Consider the following 14,856-nt stretch of genomic DNA (forward strand, 5'->3'; position numbering starts at 1 on the left):
CAGGGACACAGATCCCCAAATTTTCCGTCACTACAAAAAATAAGTAGGCTAAATACATAAAAAGGAATATACAGCTATACCGAACAAAAAATAAAGAATTTATATTTATGCATAGTACATTGAGATTACAAAAAAAAAAAAAGATTTCGCAATTTACTGTGGTCAAGAATCGGAGAGGATTGTATTTTTCAGCAGTAACTAAAATGGTCGAAGTGTGTGTTTTCATATAAAGGCAGCCTCGTCACAACACGCAAAAGTTCCTAGTGCATTTATTTGCGGAATATCGCAATCCTCGTTACAAAAACCGTTCTCTACTCTTCGATGAACGCACGTACGACGCACCGACGGAGAAAGATCGGATTGGATGAATGCAGCTGCAAGTCCCGCCCCACCGCGAAATAAAGGTCGCTTGTCAGGTACCGATGTTTGCCGCGAAAATCATTTCATCACTCAAGACGATCACAATGATCTGGACAATCCTTCTGCTCTTCAATGTCATTCTGTTCTTCCTGCTGTTTTCAGACAGGACACGGTGAGTACAGCACACAGGAAATGTCCCGCGGGCAGAAAGAGTTGGATAGGGAGCATAGACGTACTCTTACTTCATTTTAAAGTTTCATATTATGTTTTTGTCTAAACGTACATAGTAGCCTAGTGGCAGGAATTTTTCGATTATTGTTTACAAAAATGTATCGAAATAGTTAAGCAATGCCGTAAGCATTTTCTGTCTTTTTAATTTTTATTTTTTAATTGGTATTACGGGGCATTTACATAATGAAAACAAGCCTACAGAACCAAAGCCATGGCATGTCGAAGTTCTACATACACAGGTGGCTGTGACAGGCGCCCTAGACAAACAAAACGAGTTTGATTTGCGCGTGTGACGAGTTCGACTGTATTTCTGTATTTTTTATTTTATTTTATTTTACAGCGGTCAGTGTCTCTCCGCTTCTTTAATTCATCTGTAGGCTAACAGACAACTATATGACAGCCTACATACTAGTTAAAATGATTCGTTTGATGGGAATAAATTACAACCCACTGGTATTTATGTGAACAAAAATGAGTAAAAAATTATTACTAAGGATTAATTGCGTATGCTTTCATAATAAGATAATAATCTGATGACATTTTAACCTGTTTGTACGTGTAATGTTTTATCATACCATAATAATGTTTTATCAACCATAATAACCATGCATTTGCAAAACTCCCGAACAAATCCAGATTGTAGTCATGGCGTGAGGTCATTTCATTTGGCTTCATTAAATGGCACTAATGGGAGACAAAAATGACGTTAACAACTGGTGTCGTCAACTATGTATACATGTATGTATGTGTGTATGTATGTGCGTGCGTGTGTGTGTGTTTGTGTGTTTATGTATGTATATGCAGAAGTATGCACGTGTGTATATGTATGTATGTATGTATATATACGCATGTATGTATTACATGTATGTATTAGACTTTGCGCGCTTTAGCCTTCACTGCTGCGAATTATACAGATGTGACATATAGGCTACAGCTGCGCTTTCGTGTGAGACACACAGTCACGTCGCTCGTTGCACAAAAAGGTTGGCACGTTGCTAACATGAAGCTACACACGTTCTTGCGCACGTAGCCGCATTCAAACAGACACATAGCCTACATGATTTCTTAAAACATCATTCGGATGACAACGTGACGAAGTATGACTCTACTGCTATATCGTTGACTTATTAATTTTGACCTCTCCCGCCTGTCTCTGCTCATGTTGCCAAGGGAAAACCTCAGTATTGATGCATTATAAATTACGTAATGAGACATCAAATATCCTGTTCATAGAGAGTACTTTAAAGCAGCTACTTCTTCCTTTTTGAGAAAGAGTTGGCTGTTGAGTCATGTTTCAGTCATTGTTTATGTTGCTCAAAATCGTCGAGTCATTCGACGCTGGGGTAGTCACCGACTGTTAAGTAAGTCGAACAGTTGTTGAATTTTGGTCCATCTTTGTTATGCAAGTTTTAACAGGTCCGGAGATTTAATTTGATGTCACTATTGCGACATAAACAGCCTGAATGAATGAAAATGACTCAATGACTTTCTTTCAATGTAGATCAAAGAGAGAACCTCCTCTGGATAAAGGAATTATTCCGTGGTTGGGACACGCGCTCGATTTCGGAAAAGATGCCGCCAAGTTTTTGACCAGGATGAGGATGAAACATGGGGACATCTTTACGGTGAGCGCGCACGATTTCCTCACGCGCACGCAGAAGCGCGAGTGAAACTGCTTTTCTCCGCGTTTCTCATTTTTAGTGATGTTATAAGCAGTCCTCTGCCCATGCCCACAACACAAAAATACAGACCATAGATTCAGTCCAGCAGTTTGAGATGAGCATATTTAGGCTGGTCATTGGAATGGCAGAGGCTTTTGTCTATAGGCTGAAAGAATACAGTGCTTCCATGAAGCATTAAGTTCTTTCACACACCCAGGTGGGCCAGGGTCCTTTAATGAGGACAGGTGCATCAGGAGAGAACTTGCCCTCAGCAAGAACCTAATGCCATGCTAAAACTTTAGATTCTCTCAGTGTAAAGACAGTTTCCAGAGCCAGTGTTAGTTCATAGTGTCCTCTTTGATACAGAGTCTGTGGCTGGCCTACGTGCATGATAACTGTCAGGCTTACAAACTTGAACGGGGAGAAGACTTAGGTTTCTTTTCTTTCGCTCCAAAAGTGACAGAGATGTACTAGCTGGTCACGCCAAAACGTTTTGGTAAAATGTTGGTGAACAAATCTTCAAACCCTTGATGAATTGTAACGAGTGTGTCAGTTCCAGACCCTGACACACCTGTGCAGTCCTGTAGGTTCACAGACCCTGACTCTGAGAAACTCTACCTGACTCTTTGGTGCTGTATCCGTTGGCTCTGTGCCCCAGGTTCGCGTGGCTGGACGTTACGTGACCGTCTTGCTGGACCCTCGTTCCTTTGACTCCGTCATCCGGGACACGACTTCCCTGGATTTCTCCCGCTACGCCCAGATACTGATGGAGAGGATCTTTGGCTTACAGCTTCCAAACCACAGCTCCGACAAAGAGAAAGCCATTATGAGACGGTATGCTGCTTTTTTGTTGTTGTTTTTTTTTACCGACTTTGACGTGCTCTGGATTTCCTCTATCAACCAATACCTTCAGTTTCCACCTCCTTACACATGGCCTTGAATTAGACCTGAATGATTCTGATGGCAGATTTAGTGTTGTGTTTTTAAAAACTTTTTTTTTTTTTTTTTTTTATGGCTATGTATGTCATTTTGGGGGGGAATCCTCTCTGTACAGAAAACAAGAACGAAAAGACAAAGCAGAAGCAGAATGCCTCTTTGCTTATCTTTTCAAATCTGTTCTGAGTGCGTTCTTATTTGTTTGGTTTTCCATTCCTGTTGCGTGTGTCAGTGGTACAGCCGAGCTTGTTTCAGATCAGAGGGATCCAGTGTGGTCTACAGGAGGAATTTCTAAACAAGAACCACCCAGTCTTTCCACTGAGTGAACAGGTCACTGTTCTGTGGATTCAGAGAGAGAGAGAGAGAGAGAGAGAGAGAGAGAGCGTCTCACATGTTTTTGCATGTTTTATCACATTAATCTCCTCTTCGTATGTTCAGAAACACCCGTTTATCGCCCCACCTCACGAAAAGCGTTTTTTTTTTTTGTCTGAAAACGGTGTTTGAACACAGGGAAATCCCTTCATCTGAAGCTGAGCACACCTGATTGAGGTGGTATAATTTGAGCCAGGTGTGTTAATCTCAGCCTGTTATACAGAGGCATGCTGTTCTATATGTGCTCAGACTCCCTGCCGATATTAACTATCGCATTCTAGCATGACCTACAGCAGTGGAACATCTGGAATATCAGTGTGTTTTACAGTAGTACGATTTAAACGACTGGAGGGCAATACTACATACTATATACGCTGTGTGGGCCAGAATACAAAAATTTGATGTTTTTTTCACTCAGACGGAAACATCACTACAATGATTTATAATGTCAGGCATCCATGAAAACAAACAAGCAAACAAACAAAGCAACAATGCACCAGGCATTTGAAGAACGAGTCCACGTAAGCAGTGAAACTGGAGGCATCAGTGAGGATTTGGGGCTAGTTTGAAGCACACACAGGGTGGCTGATTAGTGACGTGAGGCGTTAAGTGGAGCAGTGGAAACAGTGGTGGGCGGGGCACGCGCGCGCGTGTGTTTAGCGTTAAGGCAGATTCTTCGTTGCGTCTAACCTTTACCTCTTCACGTCCACAGACACTTTCATGGGGAAGGTCTTGCGTCTTTGAATGACACCATGCAGAGAAACCTGAGAGTTCTGTTGACATCTGAGATGCTACCCGACCAGACGGACTGGAAACGGGATGGGCTCTTCAATTTCTGTTACAGCTTACTTTTTAGGTACGTCACCTTTCCTCTCGTTCTCCTTACTCGCCCGTCAAGCTAAAGTGCCCAGAGCCCGAGACAAACAGCTATAATACACAATTTAGAGGAACAACCCCTTAAAGAAACCACCGTTTGTAAACACGCGGGGACACGGACGGTGGAAAAAATGCAGAGTTGCCACAGAAGAGATGTGATGTCTGAAGCATGTTCATGCCAAGTGTATATATTAAAAAGTCCTCTCCTTATCAGAGTGCCCTTGCTCTGGCCCCCATGGACTGATCTCCTCACTGACGTTAGTAAACTGTCTGATGCACTGTTTCCACATTCACAGCAAACTATGTGACTCTCGCCTCTTAGAGGTTTACGTTGGTACTATTTCTGAGAGCTTGGACTACATCTTACATGTCCGAGAGTTTACTTTTGTAAACACATCTGCGAACTGTAAACATCAGCTGACATCTCTAAACAGCTGCGCTGACAGACATAAATCGCGTTGTTGTCTATATTTAAAGCATCCGGACAGTCAGGAGTCCGCGGCCGTTTGTCATCATCGTTTTACCAAAATCAGCAGGAAATGACCTCTCAGCTCACATCCACCTGTCCAGTTAAAAACCGGTTTTGGAGACATTACTGATGTAACTCTTGCATCACATGTGACTAACGGAATCTTCCTCTCCTTCCCTCTCTTCCTCTCTCTCTCTCTCTCTCTGTCTGTCTCTCTGTCTGTCTCTCTCTCTCTCTGTCTCTTTTCTCTCTCCCTTCAGAGCAGGGTACCTCACTCTTTTTGGCGGGGAGCAGAACAACAACAAAACAGACGCCACCAACGTCTATGAGGACTACCGGAGGTTCGAGGGCCTCCTGACCAAACTGGCGCGGAAAACCCTCAAGTCAGGTTGTCAATCATTATTTCATCACCCACAAATGACTTTGGCAAAAAAACTACCCATTAAAACCACCCCTCCAGACATTCTGAGCACTCTGGCTCTTGTGTCAGGAAGAGCCCACCTGATTCACACGGTCAACCGGATACAAAACTAGTGCTTATCTCAAACAGAAGTGTTTGAATGACTTTGACTGATGGCATTCCGGGACTGGGCTGGGAAACCTCTGATTTTTTCACATTTTCATCATTGCTTTCATGAAAGATTTTGTTTGTTTTTCTTTTTTTTAAATAAGGTGTTTTGAGGCGTTTGAGTGGTTGTGTAAAGTGTTTGTTCAGTCCAGGTCTGTTCCAGATCACGCTGGAAAGTTCCGCTGACCAGAGCCGTCTGCACGGCTGTGCAGTCACAATGTCTGTTTTTTTTTTTTTTTTTAAAGCACATCGTTATGATGTCAGCATCGAAAGTTGTTTGTGTTTTTCCTCTGTTGGTTTCCATAGCGTTTTTTGAATGATCTCAGACGTTCGTCAGCCCAGGGTGACTTTCCATTGGTCTCGTTACTGGTGTGTTTTATCGGCCGGTAATCACACCTAGACTTTATCAGCACTCTCTCACCTGCCTGCCCCCCCCCCCCTCCACCCAGCTCCCCTAACACAAACATATCTGATGCAAGTCCACCCTTTTTTTTTTGGCTTGTGTCAAACACACGCCCACACCACGTTGGCTCCACCCTTCCGTCCCTGTCCGACGCCAAATACGGCGAAAGTCTCGTCCCGTGTTCGCCCGAGCGAAGATTTTATCTGTGTGATAGCGATTCGCTTTTTGCTTTTCTCCCCTCGTTTTGTGTGTTTTGGTTTTTGTCGCTTAGCGACCGTCCCACCTGTACGACGGCATCTGACGAGTCGCGTGTCTTCATCGCTTCGGTGTTTCATTCACTCTTAACTGTTATTCACATCATCAAATACACCAACACGCTTTCACTTATTCACAAACACTGTATCGCCTACCTGTTTACTGACTGACTGACTGACTGACTGGTGTGTCCGCAGGTGAGAGACAGGCGGTGTTCTCGGTGAGACAGAGACTCTGGGCTCTGTTAGCCTTGTCTGGCCTGAGGGAGGACTCCAGCCTCTGGCTGCGGGACTACAGGAGGCTCCTGAGGGAGGAGGGATTTGATGAGGAGACGCAGAGGAGAGCGCTCCTCATGCAGCTGTGGGCCACACAGGTGAGTCTCTCCTTTTCCCGCAGTCTTGTTTCCTAAGCCTGTCGAATCTTCTGGATCTCAGCCGGCTGCGCACACCGCGCCCGCTGCTTTGCACCGCGCAAACAATGACCTCAATCAGTTACCTGCAAAACGATTACCTCACAGCTCTGTCTGTCTGCCGTGACCCAGGAAATATCAGGGGATGCCTGCTACGTCTGTGCACACATACCACACACACTATGCCGACGTCATAGCTCAGGCTAATAATAGGCTATATTTATCCCCAACACAATCACTCAGCAAACAACTCTCTCAAAGCTTAGCCCTGTCGTTTAAGCCAGGGAACAGCTGGTTCTGCCCACTCATACAGAGCCAAAGCAAACAAGTGGAGATCAAAGGGCAGACGGTTTTTGCAAAACTCAGTCGGCGTGTTTTGTGGAAAAAGTCAAAAGTATTGTCTGTGGATTAGAGAAGAGCAGGAGGATTTGAAGAGCCCTGGAGGCGGACAATCTCGCGACTGTAAACTGACGGACGACGCAGTCTCTCTGTGTTCCTCCGTCGGAGTCAGACGAGGGCTTTGCTTCTGGGTCTTTACTGGTGTCAGTTACACGCATGATCAGTTGGAATTTATGGATCTGATGTCATTAAGGATTTGCAGCAATATTTATTTATTTACTGATATGCGTGAAAATCTGTGAGTTTATGCTCGTGCGGGTAATTTGCAGTCTTGGGTGCAGACATGACAGACAGTGTGTGATATAGAGAGCCTTGCTGTGTGAGTGTAGTCAGGATAAGCGGTTTGGTAACTGGACGTCAGCTCGGGCCTCAGACGACTCAAACCGATTTTCATCCTTCAAAGGGAAAAAACGAACGGAAACCTCCCAGACCTCTTTAGTTGTCTTCTTTCGACAAAAAGGCAATTTACCCATCAGCCCTACGGTGGTCCTGACGAGCCAATCAGATAACTGGGGTAAACCTGAAGTTCCTAGAGCCGGGACCAGGGATATTCCAAACTGAACTCTGGTAATGATGATATTATCTATAACACAGATCTTGTCAGGATATTTTTAGCACTTAAATAGGTCTATTTGATTGTTTCCATTGTACCCAACACAAATTCCTTTCATTACAAGTGTCAGTAAAAAGAGCATGATGGTAGCACACCCGGTGTACACACAATGGCTGGCTCACTGCCAAAGCTAATCTTCATCTCACTGTGTGTGTGTGTGTGTGTGTGTGTGTGACAGGAGGCTGGCATTTCTGAAATATGTCAACATAACGACCAGGCACAAAACACGCTGGTGACTACCACATGTTCAGTGATACGCCTGAGAAAGAAAACAAAGCAAATCAAACAGAAAACGTCACTGAGAGGTCTGCCCCACCCTTCTCACGTACGAAAGAGGAATTTAAGATGTGAAATCAGTAGGAACATACAGTACATGCATCAAAAGGCTGTGTTTTTCTCACTTCAAAGAACAATTTGTATCTGTTAAACACAGGCAAGGCGCCAAATCCTCCTTTAAGCTTTATTTCCTACCGACCTGACCAACCCAACACCTCCCTCTCTGCGTCCTGCCCCCCGTGAGGCTGGGGCACCGGGCGGGTTTGGGGTTGCCTCTGAGGTGGAAAATGATGTCTCAGGTGTTATGAAGCAGACAGAAGGCGTTTGGGTGTATGTGCGCTCTCCCGGTGGACAACACAACGCCAGTGCTGCGTCAGGGAGTGAAGAGAGCCGTCGGTTCCCATGTCAGTTCTTCCCGCCCGTTTCACTCCGCTCACACGGACATGCCAGTCTGTGCCAGTCTGTGCCGACACCCAGGACGTTACGCTACGCTCAGGAGAACAAAACAAAACGCTGGGACAATGTGTCATACTTAATTTGACCAGCAGATGGAGTTGTTGGCCTGTTGGGAACCCACAAGCCTCCAAAACCCATCGTACGTTACGCTTGTTCTCTAGCATAAACCCTCAGCGTCTGGTTTGTCTTTAAATTAGGCCAAACTTTTGTTTTCTCGCAGAAGATAAACATGGAGAGGGAAAGAGGTGACAGGAGCTATTCCTGCGTGTAGCAGCTTCATCTGCTGTTTAAAAAATAAACTCGAAAGGCTCTCTCTCCTTTTATCGTTTGGTCGTGTGATTTCTGCAGTGTGCCGAGCGCCTACCCAATACTGAGACTGACACACAGTAAACCTGAGAAATATTACGGTCAAAAGCGACTGCTGGAGCAGAAGTACAGCAGAAGACCGTTTGAATTTCAACCGGGAAAGATTTCACAAAGTAAGTTATCAGCTCTTAGCGTAACTCAAGCCAACATCCTTCAGTCTCGGGCTTTTCCCGCCGTTTTACCGTCCAGATCCTCCACAGCGTGAAAACTGAGAACGTCTGGCTAATCCAGTTTGGTTACAAGACTCTCAGATCTGTCGTGAATTGCGCTCGGTGTCTCGATGGCTTATAACGGTCTTGGTTCAGTAGGACGTCTTCTCAGTAAGTAAACATTATCACCAGGGAAGGAGGCTAATTTGGCTTTCATTGCATTGGCCCATCTGTGTGACTCTTGTGTGACAGGACCCGACGGCGCATAAACGCGCCTCAGACTGGGCAGCAGACTCACGTCTGACCTTGCCGTGTCACGTGGTCTTCTAAGGAACGCACAAGAAGCGATCGTTTAGTGCCGTACAGTATAGTTTAGTGTACGTCACTGAGTTGGCTTTACCCCGTAAGCCCTTGAAACGTATGTGAAAAGTATTTGTTTGAGAGTTAGTGTAGATTCCATCAGTAAACTAGTCCCGTTTTCTTACTGAGCGTGTGAGGTTTAGTTCCATTATAACTGACACTCATCTGCCCTGCGCTCTGCTTAACACCGCACCGCGGGGACACGGGTCCTGCTGTTCAGTCTCAGCTCTACACTGTGTTCAGGACAGTGGGCGATGAACACTTCTCCTGATCCTCTCGGTTCATTCCTCTAACACCTGTGAGTCACTTAAACACTTAAGTTTATGGTTTTTTTCCAGTCTTATGTCTGCCTTTGATGCCCCTCTCAGTGTCCTTATTTAGTCTGTGACTCTGGGCGCTTGGCTGCTCTGAGAGGAAGCAGAGCTGTGAATCTGTGTGTCACATGAAAGGAGAGGAAAATATGAGGACACTTCTTTTCTTTTCTTTTTTTTTTTTTTTTTTTGCCTTCATGGCGTTTTAATCGTTCCGCTTTCACGGGCTTTGGCATTAGTCTTCCCCCCACGTGATCTCTCTGCGAGGGGTCACTTTGGTCCGCCAGTCGCCTTCGCGGTGTCCTCACGGTGTCCAGTGTCCACCGTCCAACTTTCTCTGTACATGTTCTTTTTGCGTCCTGTCGTGACGAGGGGTGGGTGTTGCGGTGTTGACGCTCTGATGTGTTCTTTTGCAGGGTAACGTCGGGCCAGCCATGTTTTGGATGTTGGCGTACCTGTTGACACACGCAGACGCCTTGACTGCCGTGAAGAAAGAGTTGAGCAGGGTCACGCTGCCGGGAGGAGTATTCCTAGACCCAAAACAACCCACACCTGTGTTTGGTGAGTTTTACCGCTAAACTTACGGTCGTCAAGGCGTCAGCTCCTTTTCAGTCATCAATACATGACAGCTGTGCTGAACTGTTACCTCAATGATGTGCTTGATCCATAGTTTCAAAATTGTTTTTATAGGTTTTGTCAGACCTCTCACAGATTTTCCATGAATGACACCAGTAAAAAAGGGTTTGTAATGGGAAACAGGGAGAGAGACAAAGAGAAAGACTGAGAGAGAGAGAGAGAGAGACATAATGGGACAGGGGTTGTTTGAGAGTAGTCATGGCGATCGCTCGAGGCTTCAGTGAGGTCGTTTGTGTTAAGAGGCTGCTGTCCCGCCTGCTTTTAGTCATCTGGCTCTTTTCCATGAGCCAGCGGCTGTGACATCACCCCCGACAGGTGATTCCACCTGCACAGTAAACAATCCGCCCGCTTAAGTCAACAGCAGAGCGGTGGAATACCCCTGCAGGCCAGAGCCTGTTCCCAGGCTCCAGTGCCTCCAGGTTCAAGCGAGGCAAAAAGCCATCCAGAAAATTCACGACCTGCCGTCGGCCGGTGCAGAGCCATACGTTTTGCCAGCAGAGTCTGTCTCTGTGTGTGTATATATATTGTGACTTCCTAATTTATGCTTGTGTGTTTTGTAACCTCGGGTTTTCCAGACAGCACTCTGGAGGAGACTCTAAGGCTCACTGCTGCCCCCTTCATCACCAGAGAGGTACTGCAGGACAAGACTCTGGTCATGGCTGACGGACAGGAGTATGATCTAAGGAAAGGCGACAGGCTGTGTTTGTTCCCTTTCGTCAGTCCCCAGAACGATCCGGAAATACATCCAGAGCCTGAGGTATAGTACACGCTCGGCCTACCACAGGAAACAGCTAGCACACAATCACCACACACACACACACACACACACACACACACACACACACACACACACACACACACAAAGAAAAACTAGGTCATCTTAAAGTGATGAAAATGACTTCCATCGCAGTGTGAGAGAACTGAGGTGGTTACATACTCAGAAGTTGAGTTTACTCAGACAGACAACTCCTGTGAAGTGAGCTGTCATAGTTTGGAGACGACCAAACAGTTCAGTTTTACAGCATTAAGCACTGAATCGCTCTGAGAAGCCACTCAGCGCGCTGTGAACTAGGAGACCAAAATGAAAGAGGGGACAGTGATGTCATAGACCAGACAATAACACTCTGTTTGGGAACCAAAGGAAAGTTCTGCTTCAGTCTGAAGTGATTTAACCAATGCAGTGGACACTCTCAGAAGATCTCCTCTTTCGGTCTGCTTGACCTTAGAGTCAGAGAGTCAGAGGTTACTTTCAGTTTGTTTGACCTTAGAGTCAGAGAGTCAGAGGTTACTTTGACCTTAGGGGCAGAGAGTCAGCGGTTACTTTGAGCGACTCCCATGAACACTCTGTTTTCAATCTACTCAGATTCATTCTGTTTCATCAGATTCACTCTGTTTCATCATATTCACTCTGTTTCATCAGATTCACTCTGTTTCATTAGATTCACTCTGTTTCATTAGATTCATTCTGTTTCTTTAGATTCACTCTGTTTCATCAGAGTCATTCTGTTTCATCAGAGTCATTCTGTTTCATCAGATTCACTCTGTTTCTTTAGATTCACTCTGTTTCATTAGATTCATTCTGTTTCTTTAGATTCACTCTGTTTCATCAGAGTCATTCTGTTTCATCAGAGTCATTCTGTTTCATCAGATTCACTCTGTTTCATCAGAGTCATTCTGTTTCATCAGATTCACTCTGTTTCATTAGATTCATTCTGTTTCATCAGATTCACTCTGTTTCATTAGATTCGTTCTGTTTCATTAGATTCATTCTGTTTCATCAGATTCATTCTGTTTCATTAGATTCATTCTGTTTCATTAGATTAGACTCTGAGTCCAGCACACCTGGTTTACATATGCACGCACACACACAAATATGGAGAGTGACACACACGTGCATATACAGAAACATGCATGCGCATGTATGTACATATGCGGCCACGTTAATAAACACACACACACACACACACACCTGCTTCCCAGGTAGCAATCAGAGGATGAAAGTCAGCAGGGCACTAGCTCCCTGGTGTAGGAGACGTCCCACATCTGGCTTGCATCAAAAATGTTCCCTCTGCGTTTGACAGGAACAATTACTCTCAGACGGCGCTGAGAACAATCAAACTCTAAGTGTAATGGCCCTAGGTGTGTCTACACGCAATCTGCACTGTGTTATTCCTGTCAGGCCTCTAAGACAAATTGCAAAAGCCATTCAAGTGGATTGTGTGCTTATGTAAGGTTGGACTAGGAGCTCTCTTTCTATCTCTCTTTCTATCTTTCTCTCTCTCTCCCTCTCCCCCTTTTCGTCTCTCTCTCACACACACATTCGCACAGAGTTTAAACTGACCTGGGATTACCTGCATAAAGGTTTAACCCAGAATAGGGGGCAGCCATTGGATTGTGAGGTCTTTGTAACGGAGAAGGGAACTAATCCGCGTGGGAAGACGGATAGAGCCCTGCGTCATGGATACCGTTTAAACGAATGAAAGTATCTATTTGGTTGGTCTTTGCCCGTGACCACAACACGATGGCATCAAAGTGCCCAGGTTGCAGAATCAAGGGCACGCAGGAGAGAATGTGGCTCACAACAGGAAAACGTTTGAACAGTCACAGGCGAGCCGCCACTAATCTCTCGCTCTCTCGCTTTTTTTTCTCCACAGAAATTCAAGTATGACAGGTTTCTGAATGCGGATGGAACCCCAAAGAGCGACTTCTATAAGGGTGGCCGGAGACTGAAGTATTACACGCTACCCTGGGGCGCAGGCAGGAACGGCTGCATGGGCAAACAGTTCGCCATCAACACCATGAAACAGTGAGTGTCCTGACACGACCCGGAAAACAATGCTTTCCCTCAGGTCGCCCCACTCATAAACACTGGACACAGGATTACACACTCGCACACATGAGCGTGCACACAAACACACACACGCACACACACACACGCGCAGACACACACACGCGCACGCACATGCACACACACACGCACGTGCACACACACACACACACACACACACGCATTCACATACACACACACATACACACACGCACGCGCACACACACACACACGCACACACACACACGCACACATACGCACGCACACACACACACACACACACACACACACACACACATCCTCTCTCTGTAGTTTAGCTTGTTAGAGGGGCGGGAATCCTCTAAACAAAGCAAGCAAAAGCCGTTTAGTGACACGGAGAGTCTAAAGAGTGTGCCAGGACGTGTGGGCGGAGCAGCGGGCAAACTGGATCTGCTGGAGAACGGGGCACTGGCTCAGATGCCAGTGACTTAACCGCAGTGACAGCCGTGCCGTTGAAAACGATGTCATCGTCACAGAATGTCATTCACTCAGACGAAAAGTCTCAGACATGTCATTAAGTGTCGGAGCTTCCTCGTGTCCAGTGAATGAGACTAACCTGTCCTGTCTCTCTCTCTCTCTCTCTCCCTCATGTCCAGTGAAGGAGACTAACCTGTCCTGTCTCTCTCTCTCTCTCCCTCATGTCCAGTGAAGGAGACTAACCTGTCCTGTCTCTCTCTCTCTCTCTCTCCCTCATGTCCAGTGAATGAGACTAACCTGTCCTGTCTCTCTCTCTCTCTCTCCCTCATGTCCAGTGAATGAGACTAACCTGTCCTGTCTCTCTCTCTCTCTCTCCCTCATGTCCAGTGAAGGAGACTAACCTGTCCTGTCTCTCTCTCTCTCTCTCTTCCACTTGTCCAGTGAATGAGACTAACCTGTCCTGTCTCTCTCTCTCTCTCTCCCTCATGTCCAGTGAAGGAGACTAACCTGTCCTGTCTCTCTCTCTCTCTCTCCCTCCCTCATGTCCAGTGAAGGAGACTAACCTGTCCTGTCTCTCTCTCTCTCTCTCCCTCATGTCCAGTGAAGGAGACTAACCTGTCCTGTCTCTCTCTCTCTCTCTTCCACTTGTCCAGTGAATGAGACTAACCTGTCCTGTCTCTCTCTATCTCTCTTCCACTTGTCCAGTGAATGAGACTAACCTGTCCTGTCTCTCTCTCTTCCTCATGTCCAGTGAATGAGACTAACCTGTCCTGTCTCTCTCTCTCTCTCCCTTCATCTCTTCCACATGTCCAGTGAATGAGACTAACCTGTCCTGTCTCTCTCTCTTCCTCATGTCCAGTGAATGAGACTAACCTGTCCTGTCTCTCTCTCTCTCTCTCTCCCTTCATCTCTTCCTCATGTCCAGTGAATGAGACTAACCTGTCCTGTCTCTCTCTCTCTCTCTCTCTCTCTCTCTTCATCTCTTCCTCATGTCCAGTGAATGAGACTAACCTGTCCTGTCTCTCTCTCTCTCTCTCTTCCTCATGTCCAGTGAATGAGACTAACCTGTCCTGTCTCTCTCCCTCTCTTCCTCAGGTTTGTGTTTCTGGTGTTGTTCCACGTGGATATGGAGCTGTGTGACCCCAAATCGGGAATCCCAGGGTTCGATACAAGTCGTTATGGATTCGGAATGGTTCAGCCTGACAGAGAAATGTTTGTACGCTACAAACTCAAAGCCCAGTCCAGAATCCACTAATACCGTCATGTTGTTGTTGTTGTTTTTTTTACATCCTGCCAAAATATATCTATTTATAATAGCTTTTTCACAGCTATATTTTTGTATATCTATAAGTCTCTGTACAGTGTATATTTTGTATGTAATATTCATTTTTATCATTGTTATGGTTTTTAATAAAAATGTTCATCTGTGTATTTTCAGCACAGTCAGAGAATGTGTTTTGGATTTGT

The 14,856-nt window shown here is 45.7% G+C and overlaps 1 protein-coding gene across 1 annotated transcript; it reads left to right on the forward strand.

Annotated features, from left to right (window-relative positions):
• Positions 1 to 464: 464 nt before the first annotated feature.
• LOC115814271 (prostacyclin synthase-like) lies at positions 465 to 14,644 on the forward strand. The gene is made up of 10 exons (XM_030777041.1): positions 465 to 532; positions 2,093 to 2,216; positions 2,911 to 3,086; positions 4,273 to 4,416; positions 5,166 to 5,293; positions 6,329 to 6,504; positions 9,887 to 10,031; positions 10,682 to 10,863; positions 12,761 to 12,912; positions 14,485 to 14,644. The coding sequence occupies exons 1-10, from the start codon at positions 465 to 467 to the stop codon at positions 14,642 to 14,644; spliced, it is 1,455 nt and encodes a 484-aa protein (XP_030632901.1).
• The last annotated feature ends 212 nt before the right edge of the window (positions 14,645 to 14,856 follow it).

Source organism: Chanos chanos, chromosome 6 (assembly GCF_902362185.1).
Source record: "Chanos chanos chromosome 6, fChaCha1.1, whole genome shotgun sequence".
Classification (NCBI taxonomy): domain Eukaryota; kingdom Metazoa; phylum Chordata; class Actinopteri; order Gonorynchiformes; family Chanidae; genus Chanos; species Chanos chanos.